Consider the following 24,110-nt stretch of genomic DNA (forward strand, 5'->3'; position numbering starts at 1 on the left):
CGCCACGCCCCCTCCCAGCCACGCCCCTTCCCAGGCACCAGGTTCCACGTGGGGGGAAAAACATACATTAAACAAAAACAACTTTCCCACGCGTGGAAAGTAATGCAATGAATAACTCTTGCGGGACTGATCCTTATTTCCATAGAAAGATATTATTTTTTTAACTTAATTAAAACTTCATGTAAGTTTGATCAATTAAACCAGTTGATTTTATACATGTGATAAATAAGAAATAAAATAGGTAATGGTTACTGGTGAGAATAGGATTATGCCACCTGGAATCTGAGATCCTGGTAAAAGATCTATTGATTGTGCCCTTAATCTATAGGGCCAGGTGTGTCACAAAGGATCACGCTTGACACCAAGCCTTTTATCGATTTAGCCGTTGGGCTATATCAAAGTGCAAAATTATTACTAAAAATTGATAAAAGCCATTGAAAGTGAAATTTGATAAAATGCCATTGAAAATGGAATTGGAATAAAATACGACTTAAAATGGAATTGGAATCAAATACGACTTAAAATGGAATTGGAATCAAATACGACTTAAAATGGAATTTGATAAAATATGATTTAAAATGGAATTTGATAAAATATGATTTAAAATGGAATTGGAATAAAATGCCATTTAAAATGGAATTGGAATAAAATATGACTTAAAATGGAATTGGAATCAAATACGACTTAAAAGGGAATTGGAATAAAATACAACAAAATGGAATTTGATAAAATATGATTTAAATGGAATTGGAATAAAATATGACTTAAAAGGGAATTGGAATCAAATACGACTTAAAAGGGAATTGGAATAAAATACAACAAAATGGAATTTGATAAAATATGATTTAAAATGGAATTGGAATAAAATATGACTTAAAATGGAATTGGAATAAAATACCATTTAAAATGGAATTGGAATAAAATATGACTTAAAAGGGAATTGGAATAAAATACCATTTAAAATGAAATCTGATAAAATATTATTTAAAATGGAATTGGAATAAAATATGACTTAAAATGGAATTGGAATAAAATATGACTTAAAAGGGAATTGGAATAAAATACCATTTAAAATGAAATTTGATAAAATACTATTTAAAATGGAATTGGAATAAAATATGACTTAAAATGGAATTGGAATAAAATACCATTTAAAATGGAATTAGAATACAATATGACTTAAAAGGGAATTGGAATGAAATACCATTTAAAATGAAATTTGATAAAATACTATTTAAAGTGGAATTGGAATAAAATATGACTTAAAATGGAATTGGAAGACTAAAGTACCATTTAAAATGGAATTGGAATAAAATACAGTCTAAAATGAAATTGGAATACAGTAATTTAAGATATAGCTAAAATATGATAAAATTATATTTCGGGATCACCCCTGCAATCCACACCCCAATCAGTCCTCACATCTGCAGATCTCAACCGATCTCATTTTGTTTTAAGGACTGTGCTGTGTGAAATGTTATTTTCCCTTTCTGGCTGGAAATGGATCGCCACAATAATGAGACCCCCCACGAATGTTCAACGCCTCCTGTGGGCACCCTCACAAAATGGTGAGCATGGCCAGAGCCTATCAGAAGGCTACGATGTAGAAATTCGCCTTTGTAGAGTTTAAACAGGCTCCTGGCTTTGGCGCTTCAATTCATTTGGTGCTTGTCCATTAAGAGGATTTTAAAGCATTAAATAAGGATTGAAATTCGAACAAGGTGTTGGCTGAACGCTCCGTGACCCCAGACACAGCGAGGATTTAAAAATAATCTACCCACAGACACAACAACTCTGAAAGGGGATCCAGAAAAAAAATGACACCCTAGAGACCGTCTCGTGATACTTATGGAATGTTTATTTTTATGCTTACCACACTTTGGCTGCCGGAGAGGGGCGGGGGGGATAATAATAAGGTGATTATCTGTCAAATAAGCAACGTATTTAGTTTGGGCCAAAATAGCAACTGGAACGACAATAGCAAAAAAATTGTAACAGTAGAACAGAACTGTTTACAGGAATAGCCACAAATATTCAGGATAAGATTTGTAAATTTGTGGTTACATTGATTTTTTTTTTCCATTTGTGTGTCCCTAAAAGCATGTTCTGGGGAGTAACTAAATTTCTGTTGACGCAGAAGAAATGCAGAGATGGCAAAAGATTGGACAAGATTTGTTGTTGTGAGTTGCGAAGTCGTGTCCGACCCATCGCGACCCCATGGACCACGTTCCTCCAGGCCTTCCTGTCCTCTCCCATCCTCTGGAGTCCATTGAAGCTCAGGCCGGCTGCTTCGGTGACTCCATCCAGCCACCTCCTTCGCTGGGATGTGAGTGAGGAAGGGGAGAGAGGGAAGGAAGGGAAAGGAAGGGAAAGGACATGAGGGAGGAAGGGAAGGGAAAGAGGGAAGGAAGGAAGGAAGGAAAGGGGCATGAATGAGGAAGTGACGGGAAGGAAGGAAAAACAAGGGGAAGTACATGACTGAGGAAGTGGAGGGAGGAAAGGAAGGAAAGAAGGGAAAGGAAGGAACATGAGGGAGGAAGCAAAAGGAAAGAGGGAAGGAAGGGACATGAGGGAGGAAGTGAAGGGGAAGAGGGAAGCAAAAACAATGGAAGGGACATGACTGAGGAAGTGGAGGGGGAAGGAAGGAAGGAAGGAAGGAAGGAAGGAAGGAAGGAAGGAAGGAACAGGGAGGAAGGGAAGGGAAAGAGGGAAGGAAGGAAAATGGAAGGGACATGAGGAAGTGGAAGGAAGCAAGAAAGGAAAAATGGAAGGGAAGGGACATCAGGAAGGAAGTGGAAGGAAGGAAAAACAATGGAAGGGACATGGCTGAGGAAGTGGAGGGGGAAGGAAGGAAGGGAAAGGAAGGAACAGGGAGGAAGGGAAGGGAAAGAGGGAAGGAAGGAAAATGGAAGGGACATGAGGAAGTGGAAGGAAGCAAGAAAGGAAAAATGGAAGGGAAGGGACATCAGGAAGGAAGTGGAAGGAAAAACAATGGAAGGGACATGACTGAGGAAGTGGAGGGGGAAGGAAGGAAGGAAGGGAAAGGAAGGAACATGAGGGAGGAAGGGAAAGAGGGAAGGAAGGAAAATGGAAAGGACATGAGGAAGTGGAAGGAAGGAAGGAAGGAAAAATGGAAGGGAAGGGACATCAGGAAGGAAGTGGAAGGAATGAAAAGCAATGGAAGGGACATGACAGGAAGTGGAGGGGGAAGGAAGGAAGGAAGGAAGGGAAAGGAAGGAACAGGGAGGAAGGGAAGGGAAAGAGGGAAGGAAGGAAAATGGAAAGGACATGAGGAAGTGGAAGGAAGGAAGGAAGGAAAAATGGAAGGGAAAGGACATCAGGAAGGAAGTGGAAGGAAGGAAAAACAATGGAAGGGACATGGTTGAGGAAGTGGAGGGGGAAGGAAGGAAAGAAGGGAAAGGAAGGAACATGAGGGAGGAAACGAAAGGAAAGAGGGAAGGAAGGAAAATGGAAAGGACATGAGGAAGTGGAGGGAAGGAAGGAAGGAAAAATGGAAGGGAAGGGACATCAGGAAGGAAGTGGAAGGAAAAACAATGGAAGGGACATGACTGAGGAAGTGGAGGGGGAAGGAAGGAAGGGAGGGAAAGGAAGGAACATGAGGGAGGAAGGGAAGGGAAAGAGGGAAGAAAGGAAAATGGAAGGGACATGAGGAAGTGGAAGGAAGGAAGGAAGGAAAAATGGAAGGGAAGGGACATCAGGAAGGAAGTGGAAAGAAAAGCAATGGAAGGGACATAACTGAGGAAGTGGACAGGGGAGGGAAGGAATGAAGGAAGGAAAGAAGGGAAGGGACACGAGGGAGGAAGCGAAGGGGAAGAAAAAACAAGGGAAGGGGCATGAGGGAGGAAATGGAGAGAAGGAAGGAAGGAAAACAGAAGGGAAACCGTAGCAGAGGAAGGAACGGAGGGCGAGAAAGGCAGCCCGGGGAAAACAGACCAGACCAACGGCCTGGGGCTTGAGAGGGGAAGGAAGGCGAGGAAGGAAACGAAGCCCCCCTCCCCAATCTCAGCCGGCCAGGGCGCCCTTCAAGACGGCTCCAGAGCCAGCCAGCCTCCACCCAAGAGACGCCCCCTCCGGGGAGACGGAACTCGCTCGCTCGCTCTCCTCCGTCATCGCTTCCCTCCGCCTCCCCTCCAGGCTCCCTCCTTCTCCTGCCCCTCCCCACTCGGGCCCCAAAGGGGAGGCGCGGGGGGGGGGGGCGGGCGGCTGACCCACTAGGCGGCGCCTGCTTTGCCCGTCGCGCGTGTGCGTGGGCCAGCTGGGCTGGCCTTGCCTGGCTCTCCTCGGAGGGGAGAGTGGGGGGGGGTGGGCTCGCCCGGGGTGGGGCATGAGCCCCTGCCCGTCCCCTGCCCGCCTCTCCTGGCCCTTCAGCCGCGCCCTTCTTCCCGGGCAGCGGGCTCCCACGCGTGGCGGCGGCTGGGATGCCCCCGTGGTGCCAGGGCAGCCTGGGCCGGGCAAGGGCGTTTGAAGGGCCCTCTTGAGCGCCGATGGACGCCTCTCCCTCCGCCGACGGGACCCCCGAGGCCCCGGGGTCTTCCCCGGGTCCGGAAACCCCCGGACGCAAGGCGCCCCTTCCTCCTCCTCCTCCTCCTCCCTTGCTGGATGGCCAAGCCGGGGGTCGCCTGCCCAGCGAGGGCTCTTCCCAGCCGCCCACTCGCAAAGGCTCCACGGCAGCCAAGGGCGAGATGGCGCCGGCCCGCGTGGCCGAGCAGATCGTGGCCGCCGACCTCGCCTCGGCGGCGGCGGCGGCAGCGCCTTCGGGGTCCGAAGACCCCGGGGCCACCTTCGTCCAGCGGCAGCTGGGCGCCCTGCTTCAGCCAGCGGTCAACAAGTTCTCCCTCCGCATGTTCGGGAGCCACAAGGCGGTGGAGCTCGAACAACAGCGGGTCAAGTCGGCCGGGTTCTGGATCATCCATCCCTACAGCGACTTCAGGTAAGGGGGAAGGAGGGGGAGGACTCCTCGGCCCATGCTCCACTCCCCGGGGAGGACCTGGCTGGACTCCTGGCTTTGGCTGGGCGAAAAAACAGCTGAACGTCGGCGGCGACGGCGCTGCTGTCCGTGGTGCTGAAAGTTCTTTTAGACTGGACTTGAGTAACATTGAGTGGGAAAGGGGCCTTGGAGGTCTTCTAGTCCAACCCTCCGCTCAGGCTGGGGACCGTCTACCTTTCCAGACAAAAGGTTGTCCAATCTCTCCTTCCTTTAAAGTGATGGAGAAGGAAGGAAGGAAGGAAGGAAGGAAGGAAGGAAGGAAGGAAGGAAGGAAGGAAGGAAGGAAGGAAGGAAGGAAGGAAGGCAGGCAGGCAGGCAGGCAGGCAGGCAGGCTGGATGGAAGGAAGGAAGGAAGGAAGGAAGGAAGGAAGGAAGGAAGGAAGGAAAGAAGGAAGGATAGCAGAATAAGAGAATAACACAGTTGGAAGGGGCCTTGGAGGTCTTCTAGTCCAACCCTCCGCTCAGGCGGTAGATCCTCTAATATTTCAGAGAAATGCTTGTCCAGTCTCTTCTTTAAAATCTCAAGTGGGAAGGTTTTAGAATTGGAGGTTTTAGAATTTAGAATAATAAGAGTTGGAAGGGACCTTGGAGGTCTCCTAGTCCAACCCCCTGCTTAGGCAGGAAACCCTACACCCCTTCAGACAAATGGATAATCCAACATCTTCTTGAAAACTTCCAGCGTTGGAGCATTCACAACTTCTGGAGGCAAGTTGTTCCACTGATTAATTGTTCTAACTGTCAGGAAGTTTCTCCTCCGTTCTAAGTTGCTTCTCTCCTTGATTAGTTTCCACCCATTGCTTCTTGTCCTACTCTCAGGTGCTTTGGAGAATAGCTTGACTCCCTCTTCTTTGGGGCAGCCCCTGAGATATTGGAAGACTGCTATCACATCTCCCCATGTTCTCTTTTTCATTCAACTAAACTTACCCAGTTCCTGCAACCGTTCTTCCTATGTTTTAGCCTCCAGTCCCCTCATCCTCTTGGTGGCTCTTCTCTCCACTCTTTCTAAAGTCTTCACATCTTTTCTACATCATGGCAACCAAAATTGAATGCAGTATTCCAAGTGTGGCTTTGCCATGGCATTATAAAGTGGTTAATGATGATGATGATGATTACTAATCATCATCATCATCATCATCGCACAGTCAGCTAAATGTTCAGTCTGGGTTTGGCATTTCTTTCTACCTATCGAGTCCTTACCAAGGACCTGGGATGGGCAAATCTGGATGTTCGATGGTGTTACATATCTCGTTGCTGGTCCATCTATGATCCATCCATCCATCCATCTCTCGATGGTCCATCTATGATCCATCCATCCATTACCTGTCTGTCTGTCATCTGTCTGTCTGTCTATCTATCTATCTATCTATCTATCTATCTATCTATCTATCCATCCATCCATCCATCCATCCATCCATCTATCTATGATCTGTCTATCAATCTGTCTATCTATCTATTTATCTATGATCCATCCATCATCTTCTATCTATCTGTCTGTCTGTCTGTCTGTCTATCTATCTATCTATCTATCTATCTATCTATCTATCTATCTATCTATCTATTTATCTATGATCCATCCATCGTCTGTCTGTCTGTCTGTCTATCTATCTATCTATCTATCCATCCATCCATCCATCTATCTATGATCTGTCTATCAATCTGTCTATCTGTCTATCTATTTATCTATGATCCATCCATCATCTTCTATCTATCTGTCTGTCTGTCTGTCTGTCTACCTACCTACCTATCTATCTATCTATCTATCTATCTATCTATCTATCTATCTATCTATCTATCTATCTGATCCGTCCATCATCTGTCTATCTATCTGTCTGTCTATTTATCTATTATCTATCTATTATCTATCTATCTATCTATCTATCTATCTATCTATCTATCTATCTACCTACCTACCTACCTACCTACCTATCTACCTACCTACCTATCTATTATCTATCTATTATCTATCTATCTACCTACCTACCTATCTATCTATCTATTTATCTATCATCAACCATTCTTCATGTGTTTTAGCCTCCAAGCCCCTCATCCTCTTGGTTGCTCTTCTCTGCACTCTTTCTTAGAGTCTCCACATTCTTTTTTACATCGTGGCGACCAAAACTGGATGTAGATACGGCCTTACAAGGCATTACAAAGTGAGGTTTTTTTTTGCTCTTTGTTTGAGGGTGTTTTGATTCATTCCCTTATTCTACTTTTAAGATTTTAATTTTGGAATTTCTTAAGAAGTAAAAGGTTAGGCCAGTGGAGGGTGGGGGAGGGAGAGAAATAAAAATAAAAAGAGAAATACACAAAATATGTAGTTTGGGGCTGAAGCCCGGAACATTGGTGGCTTAAAAGCCAAATTTGTGCCCGGATTTGCCAGTGGAAGGAATGCCCGTCTTGTATTTGCAAAACAAATCTGTACTTCCTACACAAACGCACACAGAATCTCTGTGATCTGCCTTTCTGGGGGTTCTCGCCGAACTCTAGAGAAAGCAAAGATGTACCGACAGATGGCCTCTTATTTGAGAACCTGTTCGACGCCTGGAGTCGATCCAACGCACAGCCGTACAACTTGGAAACGTGCCAAAGAGGGCACATTGGTTATAAATCGACAGCTACCTGTTTCGCCAAAGGGATCCAGGCCAGTGGATCCCCTTGGAGCCCTCAAACGATGCTCTCTTCGAAAACAAACCAGGTCAAACCTTTCCCTGCAGGGTGAACCGTCTTCCTAGGGGAAAATGGGAAACGTTTGCGATTTTATTTTTATAGTTTTAATGTACGCTGAAGGTGGCATTTAATTTCGTTGTACGATGTGCAATGACAATTAACTAAACTTAAACTTAAACTAATCTGATTTGAAAGGGACCTTGGAGGTCTGCTAGTCCAACCCCCTGCTCGAGCAGGAGAGCCTAGGAACCATTTCAGATAAATGGCTGTGAGCTCTCTCTTTTTAAAAGCCTCCAGTGATGGAAGAAATACAACTTCTAGAGGCAGGGAGTTCCACTGGTTAATTGTTCTCACTGTCAGGAAATTCCTCCTCAGTTCTAAGTTGCTTCTCTCCTTGATTAGTTTCCATCTGTTGCTTCTTGTCCTGCCCTCAGGTGGTTTGGAGAATAGCTTGAAACCCTCCCACCTCTTCTCTGGGGCAGCCCCTCAAATACTGGAAGGCTGCTATCATGCCATCCTTAGTCCTTCTTGCCATTAAACAAGACACCCCCAATTCCTGCAACTGTTCTTCATTTGTTTTATCCTCCAGTCTCTTAATCATCTCCGTTGCTGTTCTCTGCACTCTTTCCAAAGTCTCAACATCTTTTTTTTACATCATGGCGAACAAAACTGGATGCAATATTCCAAGGGTGGTCTTTAGGTAAAAGGTAACGCCAGTATGTGCTAGGCGTTCCCGACTCCAGGGGGCGCCGCTCATCTCCGTTTCAAAGCCGAAGAGCCAGCGCTGTCCGAAGACGTCTCCGGGGGTCATGTGGCCGGCATGACTCAACGCCGAAGGCGCACGGAAGGCTGTTCCGTTCCCACCAAAGCTGGCTCCTATTTTTCTACTTGCTTTCGAACTGCTCGGTTGGCAGACGCTGGGACAAGTCACGGGAGCTCACTCCGTTACGTGGTGCTCGGGATTCGAACCGCCGAACTGCCGAACTTTCTGATCGACAAGCTCAGCATCTTAGCCACTGCATCTTGCCACGGTATTTTAAAATCAGGCTGTTTGCAATCTGAAGAGGCAAGGTAAGATTGTCGTTCACCAAGCGGCGGGAAAATGGACCCACAAGATCTCCCTCCAGATGGAGCAGCGGCATACATAGATTGGATGTGAGAAAGGTTCTCTGTCCAATCAGAAGCTAAAATAGTTGGCTGGGCTCCCAGCATCCTTTGCATAAAGCTCCCCATATGCTTCCCAGCTTGTACGTTGATCAGGGACAGATGGCGTGGCGGGGATCGGACGGAAGTTTTCGGTCTTTAGGATTCGCGGCGTATGATTAAACCAGCGGATTACATCATGATCTTTATTGGATAATTAACAGCCTGCCTGTGCAACAGGCTTCAGAGCTCTTGACGGGTGCCTGCGGGGACAAATCGGGAGAGGCCTTTCTCCTTTGGCCTCGGGAGTGTTTTGAGATTTTATTTTATTTTTTGTTTTGATTTTTTATGTATACATTTTTCTTTAACATAGACAGGCATTTAATAGACAGTGTATTGTCTGGGTCATTTTACATCCACGTAATACTGGTAGTAATAATATTCTTTACTTGTCTGTAATACCGTGTTTCCCTGAAAATAAGACAGGGTCTTATTTCTCTTTTGACTGATGGATAGATATCAGATATCAGATATGATAAGATATAGATAGATTGGTAGACAGACAGAACAATGGATGGATGGATCATAGATAGATAGATAGATAGATAGATAGATAGATAGATAGATAGATAGATAGATGATAGATAGATGATAGATAGATAGATAGATAGATAGATAGATAGATAGACGATAGATAGATAGATAGATAGATAGATAGATAGATAGATAGATAGATAGATAGATAGATAGATAGATAGATAGATAGATATAGATAGATGGATAGACAGACGATAGATGGATGGATGGATGGATGGATGGATGGATGGATGGATGGATGGATGGATGGATGGATGATAGATAGACAGACAGACAGATGATATAGATAGATAGATAGATAGATAGATGGATGGATGGATGGATGGATGGATGGATGGATGGATGGATGGATGGATGGATGATAGATAGACAGACAGACAAATGATATAGATAGATAGATAGATAGATAGATAGATGGATGGATGGATGGATGGATGGATGGATGGATGGATGGATGGATGGATAGATAGATAGATAGATAGATAGATAGATAGATAGATAGATAGATAGATAGATAGACAGGCGATAGATGGATGGATGGATGGATAATAGATAGATAGATTGATTGATTGATAGATAGACAGACAGACGGATCATGGATGGATGATAGATAGATAGATAGATAGATAGATAGATAGATAGATAGATAGATAGATAGATAGATAGATAGATGATGGATAACAGACAGACAGACAGACAGACAGACAGGTAATGGATGGATGGATGATAGATGGACCATCCAGCATCCACCATCAAACATCCAGATTTGCCCATCCCAGGTCCTTGGTAAGGACTTGATAGGTAGAAAGAAATGCCAAACCCAGACTGAACATTTAGCTGACTGTGCGATGATGATGATGATGATGATTAGTAATCATCATCATCATCATTAACCACTTTATAATGCCTTGGTAAAGCCACACTTGGAATACTGCATCAAGTTTTGGTTGCCATGATGTGTAAAAGATGTGGAGACCCTAGAAAGAGTGCAGAGAAGAGCAACAAAGAGGATTAGGGGACTGGAGGCTAAAACATAGGAAGAACGGTTGCAGGAACTGGGGATGTCTCGTTTAATGAGAAGAAGGACCGGGGGAGACATGATAGCAGTCTTCCAATATCTCAGGGGCTGCCCCAAAGAAGAGGGAGTCAAACTATTCTCCAAGGCACCTGAGTGTAGGACAAGAAGCAATGGGTGGAAACTAATCAAGGAGAGAAGCAACTTAGAACGGAGGAGGAATTTCCTGACAGTTAGAACAATTAATCAGTGGAACAGAAGTTGCCTCCAGAAGTTGTGAATGCCCCAACACTGGAAGTCTTTAAGAAGATGCTGGATATCCATTTGTCTGAAACGGTATAGGGTTTCCTGTCTAGGCAGGGGGTTGGACTAGAAGACCTCCAAGGTCGCTTCCAACTCTTGTTGTTCTGTAATGATACCTGGGATGCTGGCAGCAACCCGTTATCAACCATCAGCGCCACCCAATGGTGACTCGTTTTCAAATGTTCCGTTGACTGAGTTTCATGTTTAATGAATAAAAGAGGTAAAATAATCACGGCTGGCAGCAAACCCAGTTCCAGGGTCTCGTTCGGCTGACTGATCCTGCCCATTTCTTCCCTTCCAGGTTTTACTGGGACTTGATCATGCTGTTGTTGATGGTCGGGAACCTGATCATCCTCCCTGTGGGCATCACGTTTTTCAAGGACGAGAATACCCCTCCTTGGATCGTCTTCAACGTTCTCTCCGACACCTTTTTCCTGGCCGATCTGGTGCTGAACTTCCGCACGGGGATCGTGGTGGAAGACAACACTGAGATCATTTTGGATCCTCATACCATCAAGATGAAGTATCTCAGGAGCTGGTTTCTGGTGGATTTCATTTCTTCCATCCCGGTCGATTACATTTTCCTGATCGTCGATCTGGAGACCCAAGTGGATTCGGAAGTGTATAAAACAGCCCGGGCATTGCGTATCGTCCGTTTCACGAAAATCCTTAGCTTGCTCCGCCTTCTCCGTCTCTCTCGCCTCATCCGTTACATTCACCAATGGGAAGAGGTAAATACGCCATAAGTAAAAATATTTAACAACTCTCACTCAAAAGGTAGCATTTGACTGGCTTCAAAGACATTGGGGAAGCCAGTGGGAAGTCGCTAATCCTTGGCATTTGCACCATGACAGCCATAAAGCAGTTGTAAACCTCATAAGACTGCATCGCTTCGTGATGTCAATCTATTGCCACCATTAAGCAAGGATCCTGGGTTTTTCTTGACTGGCTTCAACAACATTGGGGAAGCCAGTGGGAAATCACTAATCCTTGGCATTTGCACCATGACAGCCATAAAACCGTTGTAAACCTCATAAGACTGCATCACTTCGTGATGTCAATCTATTGCCACCATTAAGCAAGGATCCTGGGTTTCTCTTGACTGGCTTCAACGGCATTGGGGAAGCCAGTGGGAAATCGCTAATTCTTGGCAATTTGCACTATGACAGCCATAAAGCAGTTGTAAACCTCATAAGAGTGCATCCCTTAGTGATGTCAGTCTATTGCCACCATTAAGCAAGGACCCTGGGTTGTTACTTTCTCTTGATTGGCTTCAAAGTCATCGGGGAAGCCAGCAGGAAATCGCTAGTCCTAGGCACCACGACAGCCATAACTTCGAGAACTGGTTTTTAAGGACCACTCATTCAGCACTGTCGTAACTTCAGACGGACGCTGAACAAATGGTTCTTATCAGAGGCCTCTTGTCCGATCACCTTACTGCCTCCTCTTTGCCCTGCCAGATTTTCCACATGACCTATGACCTGGCCAGTGCCGTAGTCCGGATCTTCAATCTCATCGGAATGATGCTTCTCCTGTGTCACTGGGACGGCTGCTTACAATTCTTGGTCCCCATGCTTCAAGACTTCCCTGACGATTGTTGGGTTTCCATCAACCACATGGTGGTAAGTTTGCTCTCTTCCTCCGTCTACGGGACAAAAAAATGGGCTAGGATGAGCAGGAGAGAGTTTGATAATTCCGCAAAGCAGATCGGAGAGATAGCGGTTATGGGGAAAAAAACAGCTTCACACTGAAAGACAGGACTGGGTGAGGAAGAAACTCAAGATCTTCCTACCTTGAGGGAGGGAGGGAGAGATGGACGGAGAGAGGGAGGAAAGGAGGAAGACAGAGATGAGGGGAGAGGGAGAGTAAGGGAAGGAGGGAGAGAGGGAGTGAGTGTGAGAACTACTAAGACTATCAATTTTGGGTTGAGGGTTTCTGGAAATTGGAAGTCCACACCTCTTAAAAGTATCCTGGCTGAGGAATTCTGGGAGTTGAAGTCCACACACCTCTTAAAGTTGCCGAGTTTGAAAGACACCGAGAGACCAAGGTTTTGTGGGACAACACTGAAGATCTTTAAAATAAATTAAAAAAAAAACTCACCGGTGAGTTCTACTCTTTTTTCCCCCCTTCTCCTTCAGAACGACTCTTGGGGGAAGCAATATTCCCACGCTTTGTTCAAAGCGATGAGCCACATGTTGTGCATCGGCTACGGGCAGCAGGCGCCCGAGGGCATGACCGACGTCTGGCTGACGATGTTGAGCATGATTGTGGGCGCCACCTGCTACGCCATGTTCATCGGCCACGCCACTGCCCTCATCCAGTCGCTGGACTCCTCTCGGCGCCAATACCAGGAGAAGGTGAGACGGTCTCCCATTGCATTGTTACGATAGGGAGAGTGGGTAGAGATGGGTAAGTAGAGAGACGGATCTACTTTGGGATGAGATTTCTCTCGGCTGAATTTAAAATATTTCTTCTTCTTCTTCTTCTTCTTCTTCTTCTTCTTCTTCTTCTTCTTCTTCTTCTTCTTCTTCTAATTCTTCTTCTTCTTCTTCTAATTCTTCTTCTTCTAATTCTTCTTCTTCTAATTCTTCTTCTAATTCTTCTTCTAATTCTAATTCTAATCCTCATTCTAATTCTAATTCTTTTTCTAATTCTAATTTTACAATATTTCTGTTCCTCCGTTTTCAGTATAAGCAAGTGGAACAATATATGTCCTTCCATAAGTTACCGGGAGACACGCGTCAACGGATCCACGAATATTACGAACACCGATACCAGGGGAAAATGTTTGACGAGGACAATATCCTGGAAGAATTGAGCGAACCCCTTAAAGAGGTACGACTCGCCGTGGAGGAGTGGCAAAAGACGCTTGTTATAACCACGCCGATAACATTAGAATTATGGCTACGGGGAGTCCTCGACCTACGACCATAATTGAGCCCAACATTTCTGTTCGCTAAGCGGGATCATTGTTCAGCAAGTGTTGCCCCATTTTATGACCTTTCTGGGCCTAGTTGCTAAGTGAATCTCTGCAATTGTTAGGATAGGAACACGGTTCTTAAGTGAATCTTAAGTTAATAGAGCCGAGGTGGCGCAGTGGTTAAATGCAGCACTGCAGGCTACTTCAGCTGACTGCAATTCTGCAGTTCGGCAGTTCAAATCTCACCGGCTCAGGGTTGACTCAGCCATCCATCCTTCCGAGGTGGGTAAAATGAGGACCCGGATTGTTGGGGGGCAAGAGGCTGACTCTGTAAACCGCTTAGAGAGGGCTGAAAGCCCTATGAAGCGGTATATAAGTCTAACTGCTATTGCTAACTGCTATAATCTGGCTTCCCCATTGACGTTGTCGCAAAAGACCCCAGGACACTGTAACCGTCATAACTATGAGTCCGTTTGGGCCAATCACATGACCATGGGGGGGGGGGTGCTGCAACGGTCATTAAGTGGAAAGTCACTTTTTTCCCCATTTTGAATGGTCACTAAACAAACTGTTTGTAAGCCGAGGTGTATTTTGATGGGAGTTTAAAGCGTCCATTCGCTCCTATCGAAAGCCTTTTCTCCTCGGTGAATTCTTGGCTTTCTTTCTTTTTCAAATTCCTTCCCCTTCTCCAGGAGATCATCAATTTCAACTGCCGGAATCTGGTGGATAACATGCCCCTCTTCGCCAACGCCGACCCAAACTTCGTGACGGCGATGCTGACCAAGTTGCGCTTCGAGGTGTTTCAGCCGGGAGACTTCATCATCCGAGAAGGAACGGTGGGGAAAAAGATGTATTTCATACAACATGGCGTGGTCAGCATCCTGACCCGGGGTTCTAAGGAAATGAAGCTTTCGGACGGATCTTATTTTGGAGGTATGCTTTTCTCGGGGTGGGGGAACAACATTTTGAATTGGTTTTCCGAGGGGGGGGTGAGGGAGGGGGGGAGGGAGAGGGATAGACAGACAGGCAGGCAGACAGACATTGGGCCAATCACCAGAGATGGTGAGTTATAGCAATAGCAATAGCAATTAGACTTATATACCGCTTCATAGGGCTTTCAGCCCTCTCTAAGCGGTTTACAGAGTCAGCATATCGCCCCCAACAACAATCCGGGTCCTCATTTCACCCACCTCGGAAGGATGGAAGGCTGAGTCAACCTTGAGCCGGTGAGATTAGAACCGCTGAACTGCAGATAACAGTCAGCTGAAGTGGCCTGCAGTATACTGCACCCTAACCACTGCACCACCTCGGCTCTCTTCTTCTTCTGAGTTATAGTCCTGCTAGGCACAAAAGCCAGCTAGGTGACTTTCGACCATTCACCAGGAGATGGTGAGTTATAGTCCTGCCTCCGGCTTGAAAGCCAGCTAGGTAACCGGGCCATTCATCAAGAGATGGAGAGTTCTAGTCCCACTTTAAGCACGAAAGCCAGCTTAAGTGAATTTGGGCCAATCACTAGGAGATGGGGAGTTCTAGTCTAGCTTTAAGCACACTAGGTGACTTTGGACCAACGACTGGGAGACAGTGAGTTCTAGTTCTGCCTTGGGCAGGAAAGCCAGCTGGGTGATTTTGGGTCAACCACCAGGAGACTAGGAGTTATAGTCCTGCCTTAAGCATGAAAGCTGGCTGGGTAACCTTGGGCCAATTCCATCGGAGACGGTATTTGTTCGCATATATGTGCTAGTCGTTCCTGACTCCAGGGGGCGGTGCTCATCTCCGTTTGAAAGCCGAAGAGCCAGCGCTGTCCGAGGATGTCTCCGTGGTCATGTGGCCGGCATGACTCAACTCCCGAAGGCGCACGGAGCGCTGTTCCCTTCCCACCAAAGGTGGTTCCTATTTTTCTACTTGCATTTTTTACCTGCTTTCGAACGGCTAGGTTGGCAGAAGCTGGGACAAGGAACGGGAGCTCGCTCCGTTATGCGGCGCTCGGGATTCGAACCGCCCAACTGCCGGCCTTTCTGATTGACAACCTCAGCATCTTATCCCCTGAGCCTCCACGTCCCCCATATTTTTTTGGCTAATTTTTGTAATTGAACATGTTAATGGTATTAACAACCTGTTAATTTGGGGGGGTTAAGGTTGGCTGGGTTAAGCTGGGGTTAAAGGGGAGTGGCCCCCATCATCTTCTCCTCCTCCTTTTGCCTCTGCAGAGATCTGCCTTCTGACCCGCGGCCGGCGCACGGCCAGCGTCCGAGCCAACACCTACTGCCGCCTCTACTCCCTTTCCGTGGACAACTTCAACGAAGTCCTGGAGGAGTACCCGATGATGCGGCGGGCCTTTGAAACCGTTGCCATGGATAGGTTGGACCGGATAGGTGAGGGCGATGGAAGGATGGAGGACTACAAGGCCCCATAGGTTGTCTTGCCGGCCCATGAGACACGTCCCAAAAATCAGTGAAGTCCTAACAATTGAAAGCCACTGAAGGAGACCCCTAGGGGGTGGTCTTCTAATAGATGATGAAGGGACCTTAGATGGGGAGGTTCAACCCAGCCCTGACCTGATCTCAACCGTTGAGATGTCTTATAAATTTTCTTATCCTTCTCCATCCTCATCTCCTTCTTCTTCATCTCCTTCTTTTCCATCTTCTGCTCTTTCTTCTCTATCTCCTCCGTCTCCTTCTCCTCTTACTTCTCCATCCTCATCTCCTTCTTCTTCATCTCCATCATCTCCTTCTTCTGCTCTTTCTTCTCTATCTCCTCTGTCTCCTTCTCCTCTTTCTTCTCCATCCTCATCTCCTTCTTCTGCTCCATCTCCATCATCTCCATCTTCTGCTCTTTCTTCTCTATCTCCTCCGTCTCCTTCTCCTGTTTCTTCTCCATCCTCATCTCCTTCTTCTTCATCTCCATCATCTCCATCTTCTGCTCTTTCTTCTGTATCTCCTCCGTCTCCTTCTCCTCTTACTTCTCCATCCTCATCTCCTTCTTCTGCTCCATCTCCATCATCTCCTTCTTCTGCTCTTTCTTCTCTATCTCCTCCATCTCCTTCTCCTCTTTCTTCTTCATCCTCATCTCCTTCTCCTCCTCCATCTCCCTCTTCTCCATCTCCACCTCCTCCTCCATCCTCATCTCCTTTTCCTCCTTTTCCACTACATCTTTTTCTTGTCTCCTCGTTCTCTATCTCCATCTCCTCCTCCTCCTCCTCGTTCACTATCCCCATCTCCGTCTTCTCCTCCTCCTTGTTCTCTATCTTCTCCTCCTCCTTTTCCTCCTCCTCCTCCTCGTCATGCCAATGTGGTTCACCACCATATAAAGGACCTCTCCAAGTTTTGTCTGCACTTCCGTGTGGCCTCTAACCCCGTTTCCTTCCGCCTGCAGGGAAGAAGAATTCCATCCTGCTGCGGAAGAGAGCAGAGCACAGTTCCAGCACGGTCAACAATGAGATAATCCAGCAGATCGTCAAACACGACCAAGACACGGCGCATAACATCCAGGACCTCCAGCCCATGACTGTTGGCCGGGAGCTGAGCGGCAAACCGCTTATCTGGGAGCCCCTCGTCCATGCACCACTGCAGACGGCGGCCGCCACCACCAGTGTGGCCATTGCATTGACCCACCAGCAAAGTCTGGCGACCCACATCTTCCTTCCCCCTTCATCCATCTCCAGCCCTCTCTCTCCCGACTCGGCGGCTCTCCTGCGCCATCCCCGCCGCTCCCAACCCAGCTTGGGGGGCTCCCGGCCGTCCTCCGTCAGCTCCCCTGCCTCGGGGGCGCAGTCCCACCTGCAGACACCTGCGGCCGGCTCCCCGTGTTCTCCTGTGGTTCAGTGCATGTTCCCTTTGGAGAGTACGGTGGGCAAAGGACAAGTCCTTTCGCGGCCTGTTCAGAAGGGGGACCCCATCCCTGGGATGAGCCAGCCTAAGCTATCCAAAACTCGGGGTACGTCGGTCTCCACGTCTCTCTTGCAGCAGGCAGCACACAGCGCGTCCGTCCCGCCAGGGCGAACTCTCCACTACAGTCTCTCTCGGGCCACGGGGTCCCATATTTCCCTCTTCTTGCAGCCTCAGCAGATGGTCAAACACCGGAGCTCGCAGGGCCTTTCGGCGGGACGTCTGACGCAGGACGTCCGGCCGCTTTCGGCGTCTCAGCCTTCCTTGCCAAACCGGCTCGCCCAACCCTCGGACACAGGGTCCTCCCAGCAGGCGCAGAAATCATCCAGGAACGTCACGTACCGTTCCTCCCCATCGGTTCCCGGTCTGCTAGGGAAACCCAACACGGGAACCGTTGGGCAGCCTGCTTCCTCCCAGCAGGCCCCTTCAAAGTCCAGCCGGTCAGTGAGTGGGGCCACAACCCCCCAGTCACCGGCCTCCGTCCCGCGACACAGCACCTCCTCGTCCCGCAAGGGTTCTGTAGCATTCAGTCCTGACGTCAACACTGGAAAACCGAAGTTGCCATCTCACATGTGAAGCCAGGGTCAACGCAGGGCTACCAGTCCCTTCTTGGGCAGGCCTTGTGGGCTGAGCTAGAGGGGCAAGGAAAGAGACACTCAGAGGTCCGGGCCTGACAAAATTCTGCTGGAGAGGGACTGGGAATAGTTCCTACGCGGAGATCCTACAAGGAGGAAACAGAAGCCGCCCAACTCAAAGTTGGCTTCTTCAGACAGCAAACTCCCTCGGGTGAAGGAGACGCTGATGTGTCCATTATCGGCTTCATAACGCCAGCTTACAAATGTGTCGCCGCCCTTCCCCGAGGGGCCCGTCTGCCTCAAGTCGAACAGATGACTCCTTTGCAGCCATTTTGTGAGTCCGGGCCTAGCAGGAGAATCCTGAATCCTGAGCCAAGATGATCTCCGATGCGTCTGTTTTCAACCGCACCGAAGCGGCCTCCCCGTTAACTTTAGCGGACACTCTGAAACGAGTGTTTTTCGCGGCGCCCTCCTGCCTTTAGGAAATATTTTTTAACGGCCAGATAATCGACGTAGTGACCTCTCTCTCCGCTCTTCTCGCCCCCACACTTCCGCAATATCCACCTCAAGATGTTTTCGTGAGAGTGTGTGTAACGGTAGAAATCCCGGTTCCGCGCCTGAGAGGGAGGGGAATATGGACTTTGTTTGCCTCGTCCCTAAAGCACCCTTCTGCCATCTTTGTCCTCCGTAGCGGAGGGCGAAGAAAAGAAAAAAACTTGCATTAAATTTCCCCGATACAGCTAGTCCTCGACTTACAACAGTTAATTTAGTGACCGTTCAAAGTTACAACGGCACTGAAAAATGCGACTTACGGCGATTTTTCACACTTACGACCTTTTTAGCATCCCCCCATGGTCACGGGATCAAAATTGGCAACGGACTCGTATTTACGATGGTCGCAGCATCCTGGGTGTGTGTCCCCCTTTTGCGACCTTCTGACCAGCCAAGTTAATGGGGAAGCCACCGGATTCACTTAACAACGCTACGACTCACTTCACAACTGCAGTGATTCGACCGCGGGAAAGAAGGTTGTAAAAGGGGGCGAAATTCACTGAACCGCTGTCTCGCGGGGCGACATAAAAATTGGGCTCAGCTGTGGTCGTAAGTCGAGGACTAGCTGTAACTCTTAACAATGCCAGGATGAGAAGGTGGAGCTTGTATGATGACATATGTTTTTTTGTCGTTGGGGCATTATACCAGTGCCTGTGGCCATTAGTGTGATTTTGCACCGAGCCACACTAAAATGTCCCCTAATACTGACCAGGTTTTGATTTCCCATAATCCTCCCCCCCCCCCGGCTCAGGTAACACCCTTACTTGAAAGCATTTGCCAATTTCCCTGCTAAGATTTTGGAAATCCTTGTGGTGTCATTCCAGGTTTCCACCCGTTGAAGGGTTATCTTTAAAAACAAAACAAGAGAGGAAAAAAAAGAGAGAAGAATACTAGCCAACATGACGGAGTATCAAAGCTGGTTAAAAGTATAGTAAGAGGCCCTTTGCAGCCTCATACTTAAACTCACATTCTTGGTTTGGCCATTCAAGGCCAAGGGGTGAAATTATGGGTAGGAAGTAACAGTGAAACTCCCTCCAAAAAAGAGGGAAAAATAGCCCTAAAATCTTATTTTATTAAAAAGAATTTGAGTGGACGCCTGTGGGCTCAGCTAGGCCTCAACTTACAGGAGTTCGTTTAGCGACCGTTCAGAGTTACGTCGTCGCTGAAAAAAGTGACATTTTCACACACAGGACCGTTGCAACCTGTTTACGATGGTTGCAGCGTTCCATGGTACCATTTTGCAACTGTTGATGGGGCAAAACCTTACTTAACAATCGTGCCATTGAGCAACAAGAGATTTGGGGCTCCCGTCTGGCCTTAAGCTGAGGAACGGCTGTCCTTTACCGGAATGAGGCAGGTCCGTGCGTTCGAGCCAACAACTCACGGTCCCCGCTTTAAAACAATGCTCCTGCAAGGATCCAGCCACTGTGCGAGGCCACCGAAATCCCTCTTACTATACTTACCTCTCCGCTTTGTAAACTCGTTCGTAAAAACACCAAGAGTGGTGCAGGATTCGTTTCCTTTCAGAGTCAGGTTTACGGGCATAGTGCAATTCTCAAGGAGCGTGAATTACTGTATTTTCCGGAGTGTAAAAACACACACACCCCTGCCCTAAAAGTGAGTGAAAACTTCAGTCCGTCTTATAGACCGAGTACGGGCCCGTTTTGGGGCTCCCCAAACCTCCGCCTGTCACATTATCGCCCTCCCCAGCCCCCAGAAATATCCTGCGGTACTCCGCATGGCCCGTTTTTGTCAAAAACCAGCCCATTTTGGGGCTCCCGAACCCTCCACGTGTTTTGTGTTCACCCTTCCCGGTCCCCAGAAGCACTCTGCAGGCCAAAAAATGGGTGCATTTTTGACAAAAATGGGGTGTGCAGAGGGTTCGTGAGGCAAAGTGTTTCTGGGGAGCCGGGGAGGGCAAAAACAGGACACGCAGAGGCCAAAAACTACCATATTTTTTGGCATATAAGACGTACATCCCCCTCCATAAAAGAGCGTGGAAATTACGGTGTGTCTTATACACCGGTGCGTCTTATAGTCTGAAAAAGATGGTATTTTTTTTCTCATTTTCTAGGTCCGTCTTATAGTCCGAAAAATACGGTATTCTGAAGAACACAGTGTGTAATTCTTAAATTAACCCCGCAACACAGAAGGCGACGTTCTCCTGGAATCCAGCAAAAAATGTTTTATCTCGGATAACATTGTTTTTTTGAATTATACTGAGTGTTGGAAGTTTCAAGGAACATTTCCTTGGATTTTGAAGTGTCTTTGAGCCCATGGTCCAGCGGCTTTTGGGCGGGATCTTTGCCGCAGATTGGTTCACACCGTGATCCACGGAAGAAGTGCGAGATATCCTGGCTTTTATTCCCATCCACTTATATCCCGTGGGAGCTTTCCACGGAGACTTATAATCGGGTAGCAGAATGTCTAACAACTATCCCTTCTTGTGCCTAAAAGATGCGATCAGGGTCAACGAGTCCTTCGGATAAACTCACCTCCACCTGATCTCTTCCGTGATCCAGCTGTCCTCGGAACCCGTAGTTTGTGATGTGCGTTCCTGTGTGGGCTCTTGCCCGAGCCGCCAAACGTTGATGTGACCAATGTCGCTTTTCCGATCCAGTCAAAGTTACCGATTTAGGGTAGAACTATTTTTTTTTCTTCGATTTCTCTCTGATCTTTTTTTCTCTCCTCCTCTCGTAGCGAGCTCCACTGCCAAACTCGATCTTCGCGCGCTGTAAAATGCTTCTCTCTTGTAGTATCTGGTGCTGTCGGGAAAGGCGGTTACAGGGGGGGGGCTGCGAAGGGACAAGAGGCACGCAGCGGCGTGGGCCCGTGGTCTCCAGATGGAGGAAAGGATGGGAAGGGATCTTCTCTTGGGTCTAGGACAATTCGCTCCGACCGGTTCACCCTGTCTATCTCACCCCGCCTGACTCGCCACAGACGAATGGCCTTGGGACAACTCGCGGTGGGGAAATCACCATGGGGAAACTCGCTGCGGGACAACAGATGGAAACTAACCGAGGAGAGAAGCAACCTAAAATTAAGGAGAAACGTCCCAACAGTAAGAGCAATTTACCAGTGGAACAGCTTGCCACCAGAAATTGTGGTGTGCTCCATCACTGGACATTTTTAAGAAGGGACTGGATGGCTACTTGTCTGGAGTGTCTCCTGCTTGAGTAGGGGGTTGGACTAGAAGACCTCCAAGGTCCCTTCCAACTCTGGTTAGTCTGTGAATTCGACACAGGCTAACTCACGAGAGGAACAAACTGAATTGCAGCGGCTCTTGGCTGGCTTAAGGTTTGAACCTTCTCAAGTTCCTCAAGGATGGAGCGAGTTACCATCCCTATCTGTCCCTCTCTTATGGGCAAGTGTCCCGCAGAGATTCGGCCTTGTCAAGTCGTTCTGTGACGAGTCGGACCGGGGTGGGGGAGTCAACCAGGATGAATCGGTCGCGGCGAGTTGTCCCATTCCGTCGTCTTCTAAGATTCGCTACGAAGAAAACCGTCTGGAGAATCGCGAGGTCCCTCCTGCGTGTCCGAGGCTCGTCTCGCTGCTCAGGGATGCCGTCCCTGCTGGGTAGGTCGCTGCCAGCTGGGACTCACCTGGACAGACCTCTTTGAGAGGTGCAATGGTGGCGAGCCCGTCCCGAACCGCCTTCCCGACTTTTTACTCTTTTGTGTCTCCTCTGGAAGAGGAGACCGCAGTTCGCGTAGACTGAAAACATTCCAGAAGTCCTTGTTTACACTTGATCGGCTAGAGCCATCTGTAGCTGCTGTTCCCTGTAGATACGCCACTGGGGTGGGGTGGAGAAAGAGGCGCTCCCTTTTTGTCTCAGCGGGCCTAAGGTGTGGCCGGTTGTGGCGGTGTCCTTGTTGTCTACGGAGACCCTCCATCCTCCAGGTCTCCGTTGTCCCAAAGGTGCTTTTTTTTGGTAACTTAACAGCTTTAAGACTTGCACACTTCAATGCCAGAGTTCCTGAGCCAACATGACTGGAGGAGGAACTCTGGGAGTTGAAGTCCACAAGTCTTAAAGCTGTCAACTTTGAACACCCCTGGGGTTTTTTTTTTCTAAAGGGTTAGGGATGCAAGGGTCTTGTAATTGACAGCTTTAAGACTTGCACACTTCAGTGCCAGAGTTTCTGAGCCAATTATGACTGGAGGAGGAATTCTGGGAGATGAAGTCCACAAGTCTTAAAGCTGTCAACTTTGAACACCCCTGGTTTTTTTTTCCAAAAGGGTTAAGGGTGCAAGGGTCTTGTAATTGACAGCTTTAAGACTTGCACACTTCAGTGCCAGAGTTCCTGAGCCAACATGACTGGAGGAGGAACTCTGGGAGATGAAGTCCACAAGTCTTAAAGCTGTCAAGTTTGAACATCCCTGGGGGTTTTTTTCCTAAAGGGTTAGGGATGCAAGGGTCTTGTAATTGACAGCTTTAAGACTTGCACACTTCAGTGCCAGAGTTCCTGAGCCAACATGACTGGAGGAAGAATTCTGGGAGTTGAAGTCCACAAGTCTTAAAGCTGTCAAGTTTGAACACCCCTGGGAGTTTTCCCCCCTAAAGGGTTAGGGGTGCGAGGGTCTTGTAATTGACAGCTTTAAGACTTGCACACTTCAGTGCCAGAGTTCCTGAGCCAACATGACTGGAGGAGGAATTCTGGGAATTGAAGTCCACAAGTCTTAAAGCTGTCAACTTTGAACACCCCTGGGTTTTTTTTTTTCCCTAAAGGGTTAGGGGTACGAGGGTCTTGTAACCTGACAGCTTTAAGCCTTGCACACTTCAAGGCCAGAGTTGCTGAGCCAACATTTTGGCTGCTAAGCAAGAGCGTTGTTAAGTGAGTTTCACCACGTTTTACAAGTTGGCCATGCCCACCCAGTCACATGGCTGGCAAGCCACTCCCACCCAGTCACATGGCCGGCAAGCCACTCCCACACAGTCACATGGCTGGCAAGCCACTCCCACAAAGCAGGCCACACCTACAGAAGAGGTTCTAAAAAAATTTGAAACCCACCACTGCCAAGGGAACCCGCCTCTTTCTCCAAAGTGGGACGAGGGAGCACCGAACATAAAGAACACATTGGGGGGAGGCCTTTGTGGGTCGGCCCTTCTGAATGTGTGTGTGTGTGTGTGTGTGTGTGTGTGTGTGTGTGTGTGTGTGGACCCGTGTCTGGATGCGTGTGCGGTTCTCGGCACCAAAGACCACGATTGAGTTGGCCACCTTCGCACTCCGCGTCGCTCGGTATACGGAACGGAGCTTGTAGTTTTTCATATCACGAGAACATTTTAAAAGCTGTTTCAAAAGGGTTTTTTCTGGGTTTTTTTTTTTTTTTTGTTTCCCGTCCTTTTGTTTCGTTTCGTTTCGTTTCGAATTACGTTTTCGGTTTAGTTCGGTCAATTGTACCTCGAGAGTTTTCAATAATAAAGAGAGACTCGAAGGAACGGCTTCGG

The 24,110-nt window shown here is 47.8% G+C and overlaps 1 protein-coding gene across 1 annotated transcript; it reads left to right on the plus strand.

Annotated features, from left to right (window-relative positions):
- The first annotated feature begins 4,805 nt into the window (after positions 1-4,805).
- HCN3 (hyperpolarization activated cyclic nucleotide gated potassium channel 3) lies at positions 4,806-22,509 on the plus strand. Its single transcript, XM_087705138.1, has 8 exons — positions 4,806-4,951; positions 11,035-11,464; positions 12,194-12,355; positions 12,872-13,090; positions 13,422-13,568; positions 14,346-14,586; positions 15,861-16,025; positions 17,026-22,509. The coding sequence occupies exons 1-8, from the start codon at positions 4,863-4,865 to the stop codon at positions 18,111-18,113; spliced, it is 2,541 nt and encodes an 846-aa protein (XP_087561264.1). The 5' UTR covers positions 4,806-4,862; the 3' UTR covers positions 18,114-22,509.
- The last annotated feature ends 1,601 nt before the right edge of the window (positions 22,510-24,110 follow it).

This window comes from Thamnophis sirtalis, unplaced genomic scaffold (genome assembly GCF_051295495.1).
Source record: "Thamnophis sirtalis isolate CommonGarterSnake01/CBP01778 unplaced genomic scaffold, rThaSir2_p1.2 scaffold_2, whole genome shotgun sequence".
NCBI lineage: Eukaryota > Metazoa > Chordata > Lepidosauria > Squamata > Natricidae > Thamnophis > Thamnophis sirtalis.

Coding starts and splice junctions, on each gene's coding strand:
- HCN3 (XM_087705138.1), top strand. CDS start 4,863: ATGTTCGGGAGCCACAAGGCGGTGGAGCTCGAACAACAGCGGGTCAAG. Junction 4,952..11,034: donor CATCCCTACAGCGACTTCAG/GTAAGGGGGAAG, acceptor CTTCCCTTCCAG/GTTTTACTGGGACTTGATCA. Junction 14,587..15,860: donor GGACGGATCTTATTTTGGAG/GTATGCTTTTCT, acceptor TTGCCTCTGCAG/AGATCTGCCTTCTGACCCGC.